The 19,301-nt window shown below is 46.5% G+C and overlaps 1 protein-coding gene across 2 annotated transcripts in view; it reads right to left on the reverse strand.

Moving 5' to 3' along the window:
* Sh3pxd2b (SH3 and PX domains 2B) overlaps window positions 1–19,301 on the reverse strand; it is a 105,922-nt gene that overhangs the window by 19,362 nt on the left and 67,259 nt on the right. The window contains exons 6-10 of one of the 2 annotated variants that reach the window (XM_063230790.1): window positions 15,723–15,748; window positions 10,802–10,936; window positions 7,099–7,203; window positions 5,380–5,463; window positions 3,078–3,195 (exon numbers count right to left, since the gene is read on the reverse strand). In XM_063230790.1, coding sequence (XP_063086860.1) covers window positions 3,078–3,195; window positions 5,380–5,463; window positions 7,099–7,203; window positions 10,802–10,936; window positions 15,723–15,748 — 468 coding nt within the window. The remainder of the gene's footprint in view (window positions 1–3,077; window positions 3,196–5,379; window positions 5,464–7,098; window positions 7,204–10,801; window positions 10,937–15,722; window positions 15,749–19,301) is intronic. The other variant, XM_063230791.1, reaches the window with a different exon arrangement.

A 19,301-nucleotide genomic window follows, 5' to 3' on the forward strand; every position in this document is an offset into this window, starting at 1 on the left:
CTTTTCAAACTTAAGTCTCTGCTTGCCTGTCTCATATCACCCCCAATATCCCAGCCGCCCAATCCAGCTTGCAGTCCCTCAAATGCACCATCACCTTTCACCCCCATGCTCCCTCACTCTTGGTGACTCTTCCCTGCCTCTCTGGGTAAGCACCTGCCCCTTTTCTCTGGCTTTGCTTAATGCCGTTCCTTCCTCAAGCCTTTTCTGACCTCCACGGCACCCCATTGTCTCCTGTGCCACACCAAGCATCTGCAACACAAGGCAACACTTGGTGGCCATCGTGCCTGCCAGTTAGAATGTGAGTGCCTGGGGTTAAGTAAAGCAGCAGACACACATCTGTGTCGGTCGCCTTGGTGCTAGTGAGCTGAAGGACAAAATAAAAGTCTGAGTAACAAGCTGCCAATGGGCGTGGCACAAAGAGAGCAAAAGCTGTTACACTGCTGTCTCCTTAGTGTCACTGTGTGGTGATGACACAGTGACAACAATGGAAAGTGGTCCTCGGTGGGCACTCACTGTGTTGGTTTGGCCCGAGGGACTTTATTGATGTGAACTCAGCCAAACCTGGGAGGGAGGCACTGTAGGCAGAGCAACCCTAATCCAAAATCTGAAATCCAAAATGCTCCAAAACTTGAACCTTTTTGAACAATGAAATGATGACAAACAAAAAATTCCACCTCTGACCTCACATGACAGACTGCAGTCAAAACTTAAGTGTGTTAAAAATATTGTGTAAAATTGTTTTCAGCCTATAAGGTGTGTATGCAAAATAAATGCGTTTTGTGTTTAGCCAGGGTTCCACCCCCAAGATTTCTCATTACCTCTAAGCAAACATTCAAAAATCTGAAAAACACCCAACATCCAAAGCACCCCTGGATCCAAGCACTTTGGATGAGGGACACTTAACCCTTATGTGATTTACTTTAAAGACAAGGCTGAGACTGAGATGTCAAGCACCTTGCCCAAAACTGCAAGCAAAACAGATTCTGATCAAGTGATCCTGTGTTTGCTATTTCATCCCAACAGCCCCAGCTTCGGTGCAAAGCTTGGCACTAGCAGGGTGGGCTCCACTGGTGCTGATTTATATGCAGATTAAACACTCACCATAGGAATGAAGCAGGCCCAGGGAGGCTGTCACTGAACTGTGAAATGACCAGGATGTTGACAGACCAGCTCACTGACCTCCCCAAAGCGAATTCAGTGAGTGTAACCACCACTTCATTTTCAGCATACAAAACTCTGTGACCAGAGGGGTCCGGACTAGTGAGGTGTGCTGGGCCAGCTAACAGTGCACATCTTTTCAACTCTGTATTTAGTGACATCACTCTGATAGCTTGAAACTGTGCATGCTGGATGTGTTTATAGACTATGAAAGCTGGCAAGATCACAAGTTAGAACACTCTTCTCACTGAAAGCTGTTGTTAAACATTTGCAAGTATCCCACAAAACAGGTGCTCACACCTCTGGGGAAAATTAAATAGAACCAACTCACAGGAGACAGCACACAGCAAGGCCAAATCTTCTGTTGAGAATCACTTTCAGTACTAAATAGCCTTGAGTTTCAATGAAAAACAGGTCCTTTACAATATGAGGCAAATTTATAAGGTAGAACTCTACCTATTTTAGTGTCTACCAACCTTAAATATCCTCCATGAGGGGATGAATTTTGTCCAACTGGAAAAAGTCTGGCTCCACACTATCCTCATACTCAATATGAGCCAGGTCACTATCAAGGACACACGGACAGTGGTGGGCTCGGGGTGAAAAAGGTATGCGTTCAACTTTGCAACTTTTGCTGAATCTTCAACTGAGTGCGGCCATCACTGACACCCTGGTCACCCAAGTCACCTGAACACCAGAGCTGCCAAGTTCTGGAATAATTTGTTATGTAGTAAGATAACATAGTAGCCCTGTGCCACTTAACAATGGGATGCTTTCTGAAGATGTGTTGTTAGGCGACTGCATCATTTTGCATTATCAGCGTGCTTACCCAGCCTCTATGCACAGCTACGTGCTGTGTGACATACACACATAGATACATACGTGTGCTTACACATGTACTTATGTGGTACATTCAAAATTAAATCAGCCGTACAGTGAAACAATGGAATCAAGTAGGGTAAGTACTGGGCATAGGAGGTTCCTGCCAACAAGATGGGACACACTGTCCTGACCGAGTCTAAGTCCTCTGCATTGAGCTACCTCCCCTGACTCATTTTATTTTATGAAAAGATCTTGTTAAATTGCTGAGTTACACAGGCTGGTTCAAATTTGCATTCCTCCTGCCTCAGCCTCCTAGAGTGCTGGAATTACAGGCATGTGCCACCACATCTGGCTGATACAACTCATATGCCTGGGGCAGCACAGTAGGTTTACTTGAACCGGCATCACCCCAATCATGTGAGTAACACCTTGTGCCACTGTAATGCAACATCCATGGTATCACTAGGGGGTAGGAATTTTCCAGTTCCATTGTAGGTTTATGGGACACCATGGCACATGTGGCCTGTCACTGCCTGAAATGGCACATGACTGTATGTGTTCACTGCAGGTTCACTATCGTATCATTCCTTCAAATTTCTGATCTGAGGTGCCCACCCTGGAAGCCTTCCTGAGCCCCCAGACCCCTCTGTGTGCACCGCAAGTCCCCTGTGCATCTCTCCAACACACTGCCTCTCTGCCCAGCCTGCCCAGTAGCTGACTTTTGCTACTCCTGTAAACTACCATGCTCTGCCCAGTGCTTCGCCACACAGGTGAAATGTGCAGCCTCGGGGTGGTGTGTGAGAATCAGACTGGTCTCCGGTAAGGTCAGAGTGGGTGATTACTCAACGGGGCAGCTTCAGCCTTGAGTTACTCATCTTGAGACACATCTGGAAGAGGAGACCAGTCTTGCTTAACTGGGCTCCTGCTGTCTGTGGTTCGGTGTGTCTGGAGATTTTGTTTATTACAGACTTTTAGGAAGGGTCATGGGTAGGAAGGGAAGCCAAAGAACACTGAGAAGTGGTACAGGCAGAAAAACCTAACCCACCTGCTACCCCTTAGAGACCTCTGTGAAGCTGGGGCCTGCATGACCTGATTACCTGATCTTCCACCAGCCTTCCAGGTTTTTCTGGATGACCTCCACCATAGCCCCTCTCTCCAGGTTCATTTCATCCTGGTCACGAGCCGTGTATGGGTAGATGACTGTGTACTTCTCCTCTGCAGGGACAAAGGGTGCTGGGATGAGAAACACATGTGAAGAGGGCCGATGCTCGCCGTGATCTGTGTGATGGAGTAGAGGGATGACCTCCAGACAGTCCCGTGCACCCGCTCCATGGTCCCCACATAGCTCTGGAGCACAATGCGTCAACAGCAATATGATGTAGGATAAAGGGCAGTCCCAGCACCTCTGAAACCCCTTGTATCGCATCACCCCCACTGCCCTCTAGTTGGTGCTTCAACTTTGTGTTCTTGACCACCTATCAATAGCTGGATTCATGGTGTCCTTTTCGCCTTACTCAGGTTAAATATCCACCCACCCGATTCCAGGAACTACTTTCTAACACATGTAATATTTCCTTGTTTATTGTATTTCATGCCTGTTTCCTCTGGTAGAACATGAGCTCCGTGAAGACAGGAATTTGTCTGTCCCTTTCTCCTCAATGTCCAGCCCTGGGCCTGCCCCTGGAAGATTTAGTAACTGGAGAATCGGTCTCTGTTCAGTAAAGAAAGAAGTCCTGAGGCCGGGTGGAAGCCAGCTTGCTCACACAGAGGGGTTAAGCTCTCAGGGCTCCTTGCCAGCTCTTCCTGGCATAGAATCAGAGTTCGGAGATAAGCTGACTATTGGCACTGGATGATTTCGAGCTGAAATCATCACTGAGGAGACAGCGGCAATTCTCACTGCCTAGCTGGTAACTGATCTTCACTTTTCATTAATGACACCACGTCCCTGGATCCAGACATGGCTGAGGCTTCGATTATCGCTTGAGTGGAGTGTCTTCCACCCACTCCCTGGGCTCCCCATAAGGAACTATCCGGCTCCAGGTGCCTCTCTGGGAGCTGCCTGCAGCTGTGTCCCCTCATAGTCTCCAAGGCAGGGGCTCAAAGGGAGGACTGCTCATGGTCACTGAGGCAAGGAACAGCTCCTATCCTCAACGGCATCAGCTCTGGTTGCTGAACTGGAGAAAAATAGATGCACAGCCAGCAAGCAGAGGCGGGGGTCACCCTGCTCTGTTCCATTTCAGCTCCTGGGTGAGTTCAGGCCAGCTGCGGTCTGGTGCCCAGGCAGTATGTTGGTGCAGACTCTTTGGGCAAATATACTGTGGACTCTGTGGCTTGCCAGCTGCTGCAGAAGGGGGTGGAAGCACACAGGGCGTTTATTTATTTATTGATCTGGCCTGCTGACCTGCTCTGTGGGGGTGGTGCTGACTCGCGGCACATATCCTGTGTTCAGCTGTTCCCTCTCCCATGGAAGCTATGGGGTGGGGTGCTGGGCTGTGACCCATGAAAGGGGTAGTTCAACCCCACGGATGTACAGAAGCTATTTGGTTCAGCTGGAAAGGAGCACTACTTCAATCCCAGGCTAAGTACAGACAGTCTACTGGATTCCTGTGTCCCCAGGCATTCTCTAGTAGCCAAGAGGTTCTCTCTGGGATCTGAGAGCTGCTCAGCCATTGCAGACTAAGCTCAGGATGGAAGCTCTTGTAGACTGCATCATGGGTGCCTGCTTGACTCCCTGCTGCCTACCCACCAGAGGTCCTATCACCTTCCACCTATGTGGCTAGGGAAGGGTAAGCCTCTCTCTCCTGGAGGGAGGGGGCAAGAATATTTTTCTGGTTTGGCCATAGTGCTGCAAATCCAGCCACTACAACTGGTTCAGGGATGCCATTTGTCTGGGTGGGTCAGTTGGAACCAATTCTTGGGCTTGTGTTTAAGAAGTTGTTTCTTTGCTGAATGTCCCTGAAAAGTGCCTCAGAACTGTTGTCATTAGGAGATAACGAAGCCAACCAAGCAGGAAATGGAGTAGGAAGGTGGTAATAGAGGTCCTCATGACATCCTCACATCCCAGGACCCAGTCATGCTTGAAACTGGCCCTGCCCTGGGGACATCCTCTTCTGCATAACCTGGCTGAGGTAGGCTTTTTCCCCTTAGAGCTCAGTGAATCTGACAGAAGGACAAGGTCGCTGGTTCTGCATCACAGAAGACCTCAGGACTTTTTCAGAGCCCCGAGACTGACAAACACCGCAGGCTCGCTCCCCACCATCCCGCATGCCAGCACACACACAATACTGACAAGTCACTGCTTCTCACATGCAGCAGGCAGGAAGTCCCAGAGGAGGAGGCTCATGCAGATGCAGGGACCCACTGTGACACCAAATGGAAAGTAAACTCTGAGGAAGGCACCTTGGCGCCAGCTGATGGCATACAAGTCCCCCAGAGTCCGGCGGCGACCCGTAGGCCGGGGCAAAGACCAGTACCTCCACGACACTGGACAGGCGGCATGTGGAGGGGAGGGCAAAGGCAGAGGTGAGAAGGGAGCACTCCTGAGTCTATTCTGAGCCAAGTGCTTGAGTGTTAACCTTCAACTTGAATCAAGTGGCCTCCAACAGATATAACTATTCTTAGCATGACTATAATGAGGCATTAAACCTCACAGTATGGGGAAGAATGTCCAAACCCTTTAAAAAAAAGGTTCTTTCTCTCCCAACTATCGGCTATGAGATGCTGGTTAAATTGTTCTTTTCTGAGCCTGTTTTGGATAAACGTCGATGGTAATCATTCCCTTACAGAGTGTGTCCACGGTGGTCATCATGTACTGACCGTAGAAGGGTGCTGTCTCCATGTCGTTCACCACCTGCTCTAAGCTGCTTTTTGTAGCATCCCTCTGTTAGCCTGGCCCCACTGCCCAGAGGTCCTCAAGACAACAAACCAACTCAGCAATATAACTAAATGCAAAACCACATACTTTTTTTCTTTTTGCTAATCCTTGCATTTGGAAATAGCTCCTCTATTTATGTAATTTATTTATTTTGGAGACAGGATCTTACAAGGGAGTACAGGGTGACCCTGAACTCTCAATCCTCTTGACTCAGACTCCCAAGTGCTGGGATTATAGGTGTGCACCACAATGCCCAGCTTGTACCATCTCCCCTCCCCTCCCTTTTTTTGATACACAGGCACATAAAAGTGGCTCTGTGCTTCAACAGTCTGCTGCAAGCCAACACTCAGCCCTGGGTAAAGCGTAGCTTATTGATGACTTACTGTTTATTACTCTCAGTTCTCTGCATGTAGAAACTTATTTAACTTTCTAAAACTCCCACGATACAGCTATCATCATTTCCATTTTCATGCAAGGAAGTTGCATTTTAGAGTGGCAGTGTTACTGGCCCAAGTGGAAATGTGGCATAGCTGAGATTCAAATTCAGGTCTCCCTGCCTCCAAAACACCCGTCTGCTAATGAAGGTGAACACATGCTTTGGTTTCGGGAAGCTTCTAGGGAGGAAGGGAGTGGGTGGGTGTTGGTATTGCTGGCATCACCATTTTGGGCCATTTACATAAACAGAGAACAGGAAATTTTTTTTTGTACCAGGGATCGAACTCACAACTCCACACTTGCAAGGCAGGCGCTTATGCTGTTGAGTCCCAGCTCCGAGAACAGGCATTTTTAAATACATTGGGTCAAAGATCTTGCACAAGACCCAGCAGTTATACTATCTTTGTCACCAGAAAAATCCTAGGGAGGGGGCTGGGGATTTAGCTCAGCGGCATAAGTGCCTGCCTTGCAAGCAGGCAGTCGTGAGTTCGATCCCTGGTACTGATAAAAACAAAAAAGACAAAAAAAAAAAAAAAAAAAAAAAGAAAAATCCTAGGGAGGAAGAGTGATCATGACGAGGCCCCACTGGCATCCTAAGAGGTTGCCAGGGGAACAGCTATGGCCAGGTTCATGTTGGGTGGCTCCCAAAGGAAGCAGGGGCTTGCCCTTCAGCCTAACCTGTTCACAATGTGTGTGCCAGTGGGGCGCTGACACCTGGAGGCAGAGGCTGAAAAGGAAGGGACTGAGCAAGGAAGCAATGCAATGTGGTCCCCGAGCTCTCGGCAGGTGGGGCGAGCATTCCTGCCTACCTTCCTCGGGCTGTAGGGAAAATTCATCCTGCACACCGTCCTGCCCCTCGAGGCATGTCGCAGGGACCCAGCCTTGCTCCTCTGCGGTGCTGACAAACCACCAACCTGGGGAAGTGAGAGCATAGAGTTATGTCAGTCAGTGGGGCCAAGCAGTCGGAGTGTAATAATAAGAGTTATCCCTTGGTCTGCAGGGGGACTGGTCCTAGGACTCCAGTGGGAAGCAAAATCTGCAGATGCTCATTTTTTAAAATAAAAAATAGTGCAGTGTTTGCATGACCTATACATATTCTCCCATAGACTTTTTTTTGGTATGGAGAATCGAGCTCATGACCTCATACTTGCTAGGCAGGCACTGTGCTGCTGAGCTAAATCCCCAGACCCCTCGCCATAGACTTTAGACTTAGTCTCTACTTGACTTAAATACCTAATACAATGTGAATTGTTTAGGGAATAATGGTGAAAAAATTTGTACATGTTTAGTACAGATTCAGTTCTTTTCCGGACTACTTTCTACCCATGGTTCGTTAAATCTGAGACTGTATATTAGCTGCTCTATCAGTTAATGCTTAGAGTAAGCCTAAAATGCTACCATCTTACTGGTGAAATACAACTATCAACGTTAGCTGTTAACATTAAGAACAGGCTAACAACTATTAAGAACTTCCTCCTGAGCCTAGGATAGGGGAGAAAAAATGTTATCGTAAGTGATAAAATTCAGCATTCTAAAATGTGCATATGATGCACTAACAGATTTACTTATATTACTTTAAGTAATCTTCACATTATTATCCCCATTGCACACATGAAGAAACTGAAGCTCAAAGAGGAAACAGACTCATTGATATTCATCCGGCCTGTAGCACAGCAGTGGTTTGCGCCAGGGCTGTTTGATACTGAAGGCACTGCCCTGACAACTTCTCTGGAACTTTTCTTTTGCATCTGTATGCAGCAAGGAAAATCTGGCTGTGGCTGTGATGTGTGGAAGTGAGGGTCCTCGTTCCACACCAAGGAATCCCCTAGAGAGAAGCCTTGTGTGGGTGATGTATGCGGCAGGTCACGTAATGCCCTCCCAAGATCTCCAGGCCCTAATCCCCAGAGCCTGTGAAGACAGCTGGCCCTCTGAATCTTTGGATTCTACTTCTACAAATTCAACCAACCATCCAATAGGAAATATTGGAAAAAAATTTACATCCATACTGAGCATACACTCTTTCCTTACCACCACTCCCTGAATAATACAGTGTAACATCAATTTACAAGTTTTTACATTGATTAGGTGTTAGAAGTCCTCTAGAGACGATGTAAAGCATGTATGGGAGGATATATGCAAACACCATGCTGTTTTATATAAGGGACGTAAGCATCCATGTATTTTGGTATCTGTGGAGGTCCTCAGATCAATCCTCCATGCTCAAGCACGGATAACTGCATAATTAAAAATAAATGCTGCCAGCATGCTGGCTCCTTGTGGATGTGAATATTTTTGTTTGGCCGTCCTCCTGGCTCACGCCTCCTCCCAGTAGCCTGTTCTTCTCTGCTTTACTCAAGTGGGTGATCCTGTGGGATGCATTCTCCCTTCTTGATGTCCGTGTGTGGTGTCCTCAGCCCGCTTCTATTGATCTTCAGGAATTACAAAGTCATTTGGCCTTAGGCTCAGCTGCAATGGTAACTGCACTCTAGCAGCAGCTGAAGGTCTGGCATGAGTGGCGAATCCTCGAAGTGGGGATAATGTAGGATGACATATATTTTTTAGAGTGCATCTGTGGTTCCTGGCTCATAACTCCCACAGCCTTTGTTATTTCCTAAGTCTGGATAAAGTTGGGACACGTTAGGTCGAGAAGAAGGGCTCAGAAAATGAGGTCTCTCTGACTCCTGCCTTCCTGCTTCCACCTGTCCCCTTTCACCCCAACGCAGGTCACAGGGACTAGGACTTCTCTTCCCCGAGGCAGGTCTTGGAAATTAAAAGTATACTGTAACCGTTCCTGCTTTGGAGCTGCTGGCCATAAACTGTCTAATCTACATTAATAGTAGGCTATAAGATCCCATTTCAGCAGGAGCTCTGCCCCCTACATGGGCAGAGGAAGGCTGCAAAGAGGCCAAGATCTGCACAGATAGGCCTTGCGGGGTCTCCCTACCACATCTGCTAGCATCAGGTTCGATCCTTTTGTGCAATCCCATTTCCACTCAGTTGTCCATATTTCAATCACGCCTGTGTGGGCAGGGTTAGGAGAGCTTCTGGATAGCTGAACACGGGAAGCTCCTGGAGTGGGTATGTGAGCTCCACATTCCTCTCATACCACTAGTCCTGTGCAGGTTTTCATCTGTATCCTTTGTAACAGCCTTTACAGTGAACTGGTAAGCATGTATCCCTGAGCTGCTCAAGCAAACTAATGGAGCCCAGGGAGGCTGTTGTTTGGTCCAAGCACATGTAGAAAGACCTGGGGCTTGTGACTAGCACTGCAAGTGGGAAGGGACTAAGCCTTCAACCTGTAGGATCTGACACTATCTGCAGGTAAGGAGCATCAGAACTGCATTGGATTAGATAGAAGACACCCAGATGGTGTCTGGTGCAGAGCTAATTGCTTGCTTGCTGGAGGGAGAAATCCCCACGAATTTGGAGATCACAGAAGTGCCCTGTGCTGTGAGTATATAAGAAGGACACACTGAGATTAAGTAGAAGTAGGATTTCCCTCTAGATCTTTGGAGGTAACAGTTCCTACATTGTGCAACTGAGCTTTCGTTGACTAACACAGATCTCATGACTAGTGGCAATGTGATTCAGAGGATAACACAAACATTATCTTTCCCTCTTTCTTTGAACATGCACAATTTCTAGACTGCAGAATTCAGGAGGTCTGTTTGGCTCACAATGGTCTTGTGATCAATATGACTAATGATAACATGATCAGGATAACAGGCTAATGACAATAGGATGCTGAAAACATCATCTTTTTCCTATTCTGTAGACTTTACTAACCATTGGGGTAAAAGAGGTTGGTGCCCAAGAGTGCTATTAGTCAAAGCCACATTTTAGTCACAAGGAACCCAGCAGGAGACAGAGGAACTGCTCACTCCCTGATCCCTGCTCTGAAGGAAATGAACTTTTAGAGAGCTGTGTGCCAAGCACTGGTTCAGGCCCTTCCTCACATTATCTCATTTAATCCTAGCATGCCCTTTAGAGCAGGGTTTTGAATTCTGTAGATGTGAAAACTGATGATCAAACAGATGATGTGACCTGGCCACTGTACAGCACAGGGTTCAGGTGGAAATCCAGGCGAAGTGTCTCAATCATGCCGCACCCCCTCCACTAATGTGACTAGTGGGCCATGTGCTGGGCAGGGGTGGGGAGAGATGGCAGAAAGTGAGTCTGTTCAGCCAGGCCCCAGAGCTGCTGAGTCTCCTTTCCCCCATAGAAACCAGGGGCCAGTCAAGGAGCAAATTTCCAATGGATCTGCTTGCCTCTGTCTCCAGGTGCTTGTGAACCAGAAGGAATGGGAATCAGAGGACAAACTGGTAACATCTGATCAGGATGCTGGGCAGCTGTGACCAAGTGGCTATCTGAACCCTGTGATCACACAGGGTAGGTCAGAAGCCTCAGCCAGACCAGGGGAGACTGAGGCCTGAATTGCCTACTTGTTTTTGAGTTCCCACATGCTTCTGGTGACAGGGCCTTGGACAGAGTGTAGGGGAGCTTGGGTCCTACCTGACTCATTCTTCTCGATGATGTCTACCACCTGCCCCACGCTGAGGCTGATCTCTGAGCTCTCTTGCTTCTGATAGTTTGCAACCACCACGTACTGCTCTAGGACCATGGGATCGACCGAGGCCAGGTCACCACCTATAGACAGCAAAGCAATCAGATGTCACCTGTGGCCACTATCACTACGTGAAGAAGCCAGGGGTGTGGGTTAGGGGGCTTTCCAGATAAAGAAGCTGTTAGAGGACTTGTCTCAAGGGTGACCCCATTCATGCGTTCTTTCACTCATTTGCTCACTCAGCCACCAAGACTTACCAGGTGCCTACACTGTGCAAGCACTGGGGGTTCCACGTTGAATGATAGGGTACCTGCCTCAAATACGCTCACAGCCTAGGGGGAAAGCTCATTGGGATGGATTAAACAACACTCATGCTGGAATTAATTGACACTATGACAGTACTGCAAAGAAAGACCTTTAACAGGCAATTCTACAGGGGTAAGGCCCTTACCACAGGAGCATGGTTATTACTGAGAGACTTTGTCGTAAAAGCAGACTCTGTTGCTATATGATGTTTGCCTTCCCTAACTGCCTGGCACCACCTCATCAGTTTTTATTTCTTACCACAGTGCTTTAAAAAATAATACTGTACACTTATTTGTTCTTTTCTGGCCTATTTTTCTGTTTTGGCACTAGAAGTCCATGAAGCTGGGCAATCAGTCTCTTCTGTATTCCTGCTGTACTCATTACCTGAAGGCTCACTCATAGGGCCTATGGCCTGACTGTCTAAGGGTCTAGCTAAGAATTAAAAAAAAAAAAAAAGATTGTAGAGTTGTTAGGAAGAGGAGGAAGAAAGAGAATGGGCAGAAGATCACTAATAACAAGTTATTATTATTAGTGATGGAAATTGTATGTGTCCTGTGAAACATTTACTGTCTGGCCTTTTAGAAGAATAGCTGCCAACTCCTGGCCCAGTCCCCGGATGACACCTACTAACACTCAGAAGGGCTGGAAGTGCAGCTCAGTGAAGCAACTGCCTAGTGTGCATGACCCAGGAGGTTTGAACCTCAGCACTGCAAAATTAATACATGTTCCAATCAAAGTGAATCAACATTTTAAAACTTGTGGCTGGGGATTTAGCTCAGTGGCGTAAGTGCCTGCCTGGCAAGCATGAGGTTGTGAGTTCAATCCCTGGTACCAAAAAACCAAAACAAAACAAAAAATAAAAACAAAAATTTTAAACTTGGCTTTAAATGACTTTCCTTACACTTTATTTTGCTTATGCATCTGTCTTTGTGTAAGACTGAGAATATTTCCCAATTCTTGTTTGTCTTTGCATTCCCAGGGAACTAGGGCACTGCCAGGGACACAGTGGGTACTCAATAAATACAGAACAAACAGCTGTGTGTGTTTTCTTCACTCAGTACTGAGCACAGGTGCTTTACAGACATATGTGGAGTGAATGAATGGGAATTTCTAGGGCTTCCTGCCCTACACAGGGCTCTAGTCCTTCTCCTGGAGTACCTCACGCTGAGAGCTATCAGTAAGTACCTGCCCTTCTTATGGGCAACCAGAGATGACGCCTTGCCTAGAAACAGGAACAGCAGCTTTGATTATGTGAGGATCCAATTCAAGCTGCTTTGGCCAGAAAGTCCTATTGCTGCAGTTTTAACAGTTGATGGTAGCCCAGCTGGCTCACTCATTCCTACACCAACTTTCTAACCACTTTACCAACAGGATTTGGCAAAACTATGAGCAATGACAGAATCAGAGAATCCTGAGACTTGTGAACAAGACAGGAACCTAGGAAGAAAGGGGCAGAGAGCAGGGTCAGATCTCTGGTCTGGCCAGAGTAAATCAAGGTCAAACATGGAGACCAGGATGGCACCTCCTCTGAGATTAGCTTTGGGGCTTTCAGATTGCAGTTCCCTGTCACGAAGTGGCTCAGGGATGCGTGGAGTGGCTTTCCAGCATTGCTGCTCTTTTCTGAGGGCATTCAATTTATCAAAATGGATGATGAAAAAAAGCTGGGTGTGGTGACGGATACCTGCAATCCCAGCACTGAGGAGGATCATTATAAATTCAAAGCCAACCTGAACTACATAGTGAGACTTGGTCTCAAAAAACAACCAACCAACCACTCAACCAACCAACCGGCAAACACCCCCCCCCCCAAAATGATGAAAAAGAGAATCCAATTCATCTGATCACCAGCAAGTCTGAAATTAGCTTCAGAACACCTGGGTGTTGCGTGAGGACACCTACTGGTGGAGCACGATACTGCAGCCAAGCTCTACAATGCTTAATCATTTCAATATCTCAAAGCTGAGCCAGGCATCTAAGTTTCAGGAGTTGCCAAGCATGAAATTAAAGGCTTCTTAGGCCAGAAATGCTATGTGCCCCATCAGGAAATAAAAGAGAAGGAGGAGACTTGACAGTGGAAGGGTGACCGGTATCATAAGTGCTAAAAAATATTCAAGGGGCGTAGCGCCTAATCTACCACAGAAGCTTTGTATTTGCGTGTTTTTCTTCATGATGACAAGTCTTAAATTTTTTAAAAGCATAGTGGCAAAGTGGAATTTTCCTTCGATAAATTCACTATACTGCTGTGTTTGCTGAAAGAATCCGTATAGCAGAGACAAAAAGTAAATGGTAGAATAATCAAGAAGAAAGATGCTCCTTAAGCCATCAGCTGATGTGGTAAGCTGTGGTGAGGTGTTTTTTCTGCAGGATGAGCAGAATTTGAGACCACATAAGCCAACGTCTGTGAGAGCCAGCCAGTCAGACTGTGAAATTCTGGGGACAGATGGCCTTCTCCAGCAGGGTTCAGCCACAGAAATCTCAGGAGTTAAATGTTAGTCTTAAATCCCATTTAGATTCAACAGTTCTAAAATAGAGGTCGTGTTCAAAAGGTCAGATAAAAAATAAGGCCAAACCCAGCATGGGTTCTTAGACAGAATGAAGACAGATGCCATTTTTTACCAGGCTTAACTATAAATAAATCTGTCCCCCATCATTGCAGGTGAATGACGCCAACAGCAGTTGCCACAAATTAGAGCTGCGTCTCTCTTTTCCAGACAAGTCCCCTCATCAAGCCTGTCCCGACCGGACACTTATGTTTGCACAAACCAGAGCCAGCGCTTTCTTCTCCTCCCTCCCTCTCACCGCTCCTCCCAGGGAAAGACTCTGTACACACAAGGCCAGGAACTCTGGGACCAGCCTGAGTGGCAGCCCCTCTCTGCTCTTTTCTAAGAAACATGTAATTATCCCCAGGGCTTGAGAACTATTTGCAGTTTTAGCAGGATACCGCGGCTCTGGCCAGTACCAATTAAACCAGAAGGAGAGCTGTACACAGACCATTTGAGCAAATGCCAGAGTTAATTCCAGACGCCCTCCCTAAGGCAGAGAGATCCAGCTCCTTTTCATTCTCTCCTCCAAGATGGCCCTTGAGCCTGTAAAGGTGACCACAGACCCAGAGGCAATAAAGGTCAGGGGTCATTGAATTTGGGATCACAGGTCAGGAACATCCGTGTGCTCTAAGTAATAGTAGTAATAAAAATAGTACCAAACATATATCACAATGTGCCAAACTCTATTCTAAGTGCTTAATAAGTATTACTGTAAGTCCTATCACCATCTTATAACCCAGATTATTATTTTTCTTTTTGTCTTTTTGAGAAAGGGTCTCACTAGGCAGTGCAGACTGGCCTTGAACTCACTTTGTAGCTCATACTGTCTTCAAACTTGCAGTGATTTTCCTGCCTCAGCCTCCCAAGTGCTGGGATTACAGGAGTGTGCCACCATGCCCATTAAACTCAGATTGTCATTTTTATTATTCTTTTTTTTTTTTTTGGTAGCGGGGATCGAACTCATGACTTTGTGCTTGCCAGGCAGGTGCTTATGCCACTGAGCTAAATCCCCAGCCCTATTATTTTTAATTTGAATTTTACATATAAAGAAACTCAGGCCTCTCAGAGAAGTTATCTATCTTTACTTTTGGGATTTCTGCTTATGTTGGATTCCTAGGAAATTAAAGAGGTTAGAATCCTGAAAATCTGAAGACTGAATTGGTTCTAGGCTTGATACAGGCCAGAACTCTTGCAGATGAAGGGGATGGTGGGAAGAAAAAGTGGGGCTGTTATTGAGCTAAATGTTTTTAAAGCCCAGGCCTGCGTGAACTCAAGCACTGCTTTGAACATACCTAGACTCCTGCCCTCTCTCTTTCCACAGTTGCTTCTGATAGGAGAGCTGTGTTGTTGTTCAGGGAAGGGAAAGCTTATTAGGAGGGAAGAGTCTGGTGCAGGGTGAGTGGCAGGGAGCACAGGAATTGCTCCACAGCGTAGCAGTCCCTGCCCAAACAGCAGCTGACCAAACGAAGCACGGAGGCCAAGTGTGGTGCTGAGAAGGTCAGTGGCTTAGGTCCAGGACTCTTACTTCTGCCTGCTTCCCAGCCTGAGGGCATGCAGTTCAAACGCCCTTTGTTACAGGGAAACTTCTGCTTATTCCTCATGACCCAGCCTTTACCTTCTGACACCTTGCAGAACCTGAGGAGAATGCTAAGCTCCCATATTACTTTGTATAAAGTGGAACATGGACATTTAGCCTTCTAAAGGATGGGTAGGACGACATCCCTCTCCTACTCCCATCTCAGGGTTACCAGCGCATGTGTAATTTCTTGGTATAGGATGAAATAACCTCAAATCCTTTTTCTGGGAAGCAGGATAGGATATCAATCAAATAAGCATCCATCCATCCATCCATCCATCCACTCATTCAGGTGTTCGCCTGACCATCTATCCGTCTGTCCACCACCTCCCCACCCATGATGCTGTATCCCCAGTGTGAAACCCAACACCTGATGTTCAGCAGGCACTCAGCAGGAATATGTTAAACACTGAACAAAGAAAAGCAAATGGGAAATACTCTTACCAGATTTCTTTTTTCCAATGTGCTCCCTGTATAGGAAAGAATGGGGGCAAGAAAGAGTAATGCGTCAGTACTGATGTGGATTGCCATGAGTATTTCATTAGGAAAGACTCTTTATCCCACAATAGCATCAGTGGTGCCAGGCGTGGTGGCACACGCCTGAAATCCCAGCACTTGGGAGGTTCAGGCAGGAGGACTGTTGCAAATTTGAGACCAGCCTGGGCTACAAAGTGAGCTCAAGGCCAGGCTGAACTGCATAGGGAGACCCTGTCTCAAAAAGGCCAAAAAAAGGACAAATAAGAAAAAACTGGCATTCTTTAAAAAGGAAGAATTACTCCTAACTTTTTCCCTTTAGCTGATAAGTGCTCCAGTATTCTGTGTCACATATTTGTAGCATGGAAGGCCCTACGAAAAAGCAGGAGGGTGTCATGCAGCATGCAGTCTGGACACAGGGATTAGAGCCTCACATTGCATGGAACCGGGTCCCTACCTTGTCATACAGAGCATGTTTTGGGCTCCCCTAAGGGACAGACTGGGAGCGCAAAGTGCTTGGCAGGAAGTGATAACAGAGGCTCACTAAAGACAGTGGAAGTCGGATGGCAGAGCACACAGCGTGTCTCCTTAGCTACTGTGGCTAGCATTCATGGAGAACAATGACTGATGACTAACATCTGTCGCCCATGCAGAGATTAGGAATACACGGCAAACACAATAGTAAAGTCAGGGCTTATGAAGTGGTTTTAAGTAAAAAATCTTATCAGTGGTACAATTTTAGTAGTTGGGTTGGGATAGATGTTCTGGCAACAGTAAGTAAATATTAAACTCTATGGCTGTATGTTGAAATCCTGCTGCTTTTACCTCACTCATTTAATATAATAACCCTAAGAACTACTTTTTTTAAAAATCTGCATTCTATAGATAAGGAAAATGAGGCATAGTAACTCCTAACTTGTCCAAGGGCACACAGCTAGCAAGTAGTACAAGCCAAAACCCTGGTCCTGTTCTAATTTAAATTAACGTGCCATAAAACTTATGTTTTAAAAGTACAGTGTTCACTAGTTTTTTGAAAAGTTAAAGGTTTTGCAAGAATCACTACTAATCCCAAAACATTTTTATTACCCCCAAAAGAAAGCCTATAATCACTGCAAGTCACTTCCTCCCTCTGCATCCCTTGACAATCACTGGGCGGCCTGCTGTCTCTGAAGGTCTGTCTTCTCTAGCGTTTCATAGAAATGGGATCACACCATAGGTAGCATTTTGTCATCTTTCCACTTAGCACATTTTCAAGATTCATCCATGTTGTGGCATGAATTAGTAAATTCATAGTTTATTTCTCTTTATGGATAATATTCCTTTGTATGGATATACTACATTTTGTTTTTTTTATTCCTTCACTTTCTGGCTGCTCTAAAAACACTTCTATGAACATCCCATACTGAAGTTTTTATGTGCACATTTTTTTTTAAAGTGGTGCCAGGGGTTTGTGAATGCTAGACAAATGTTCTAGTGCTGAGCTAATCTCCAGCCCCGCTTATTCTGGGACAGGATCTCACTAGGCTGCTCAGCTGCCACTGAACTTGCAATCCTCCTGCCTTGGGCTCCTGAAGACCCGGGATTACAGGCCACCCCACCACACCTGGTTAGATATACATTTTCATTTCTTTTGGGTATATACTTGGACGTGGAACTTCTGGGTCACAAGGGTTTAACTCCTTGGTGCTTCTATGAAATTGGAGCTGCACCACTTTAACACAAAGAGCTGTTCTGATTTCTCTAGGTCCTGGATAGCACTTGTTATTTGTCTTTTTGATTATGGCCCTGCTTATGGGCATGCAGGCAGACTTCACTGTGGTTTAGATTTGTACCTCTGGATGGCTGATGGTGCTGAGCACCTTGTGACACACTTACCAGCCACGTGTGGGTGTTCCCTGGAAAAACATCTATTTAGTGTCTGATTTTAACCACCATGTCATAATGCTGCAAGATATCCTTAGGACATGGGCGGGCGATAAACCAGCCCCGGGAAGCTGAGGCCATGGTCTGAGTATCTGGCTGGGACAGCCAGTTGACCACCCTGTTCTCTAGGCAGGTACTGTCTCTAGGAGGCTGGATTTCATAGCCACTGCACAAAAAAGGGCAGGGGCAACAGTGGGGTGTCTCATGTCACGTCTGTTGGCATTTGTGATATACTGGGAGACACTGAGGCCCAAGACTGGAACCTAAGAAGTCTGGTTGGAGCCAGCATGGCCTCTCCTTGGGTGGAGCCCTGCTCAGCTCCTGCTAGAGACACACTGACTGAGGCCATCTCCCAGGGGCCATCCAGGCCTGCCATCTGAGCCATGGTCTGGGCTGCCTCTAGTCCTGGTTCCTACTCTGCTAATTTCTTCCACTGTCCCTGCTGAAGGGGGGCTTGAGAGCAATGGGGCCTCTTGGGTTGTAGCAGCAGCAGCATGGGGGAGCTCAAGCGGGCACCCTATGTTACATGTTTGGATGTGCTCCCCAGTGCTCCTGCTCATGGCAGCAAACCCCTTCCAAAAGCACTTCTTAGAATCCATCATTCCCCATCTGGAAATTGCCTAGAAAGGACCCAGTTTCTACTTAGAGCCTTGATGTGGATATCAGCTTCCAGATCCTGACCAAAGGACCAAACCCACTGAGCAGGACACAACCTAAGCCAACAACAGGGGCCCAGCTGAGATTGCCTGTGTAGAACCTTCCTACCTTCCTTCCTCTCCCTCAGTGCCTGGCCTAAGGACAGGAAGACGCCACTAGATGAGCCCTGGCCATGTGGCGACATTACCCTTTATGGCAGGATGTTGCTTAATCCTCACAGCACACATGTGAGCCAGGTTATCAGCAGTCACTCTACTGATGAAGATAGCTCAGAGAAGTAAAATCACTTGTCCAAGGCCAGACAGCTGGGAAGGGATGAAGAGATTTGAACCCTTCTCTTCTTTGGAGGAAGTTCCTTAGCACCAGATACATATACTCTGGCACAAGGCTGGTTAGCTTACCACACCTGCTACTTTGTGCCTTCTTTGGTACAGTCGAGGCTGGTTTTGTATTTGTAGTGAGTACTCTGTGTGTGTGTGTGTGTGTGTGTGTGTGTGTGTGTGTATCTATGAATCCATGTTCACGCAGCCTTTGCCACCACTGTGAAGTCTGCAGAGGGTAGTTTTTTTTGACTTCTATCCTTTCTGAGGGAAAAAAAGCAAGTAAGTGATCTTTAAACCCTACTGGGAGTGCTTTTAGCTATGTGAAGCCTCAGCATTTAGAAAAAATTTTAGGCTCTTACCTATGCCTGACATCGAAATGAATTCTGACTTAGTAAGTCAGAATGAGTAAATATTAAAAGGAAATCTGAATCACTGAACAACTAGATAAAGGTAAATATTTGCTAGGTTTGTGTCTGAATGATGTCTGCCCTTCTAAGCTTGACAGTAACTGAAGAAGTCCTATTTGAAAAATGCTTATCACATTTGATTTCATAAAAATGTAAAGGTTATATAAAATCCAGAAATTCTAAATGTCAAAGAAAAAGACACATATAAGATTTACCACAAATATGGGAAAGGCTAATCT

Source organism: Cavia porcellus, unplaced genomic scaffold, assembly GCF_034190915.1.
Source record: "Cavia porcellus strain 051 isolate PalLab524CR breed Dunkin Hartley unplaced genomic scaffold, mCavPor4.1 scaffold_19, whole genome shotgun sequence".
Taxonomy (NCBI): domain Eukaryota; kingdom Metazoa; phylum Chordata; class Mammalia; order Rodentia; family Caviidae; genus Cavia; species Cavia porcellus.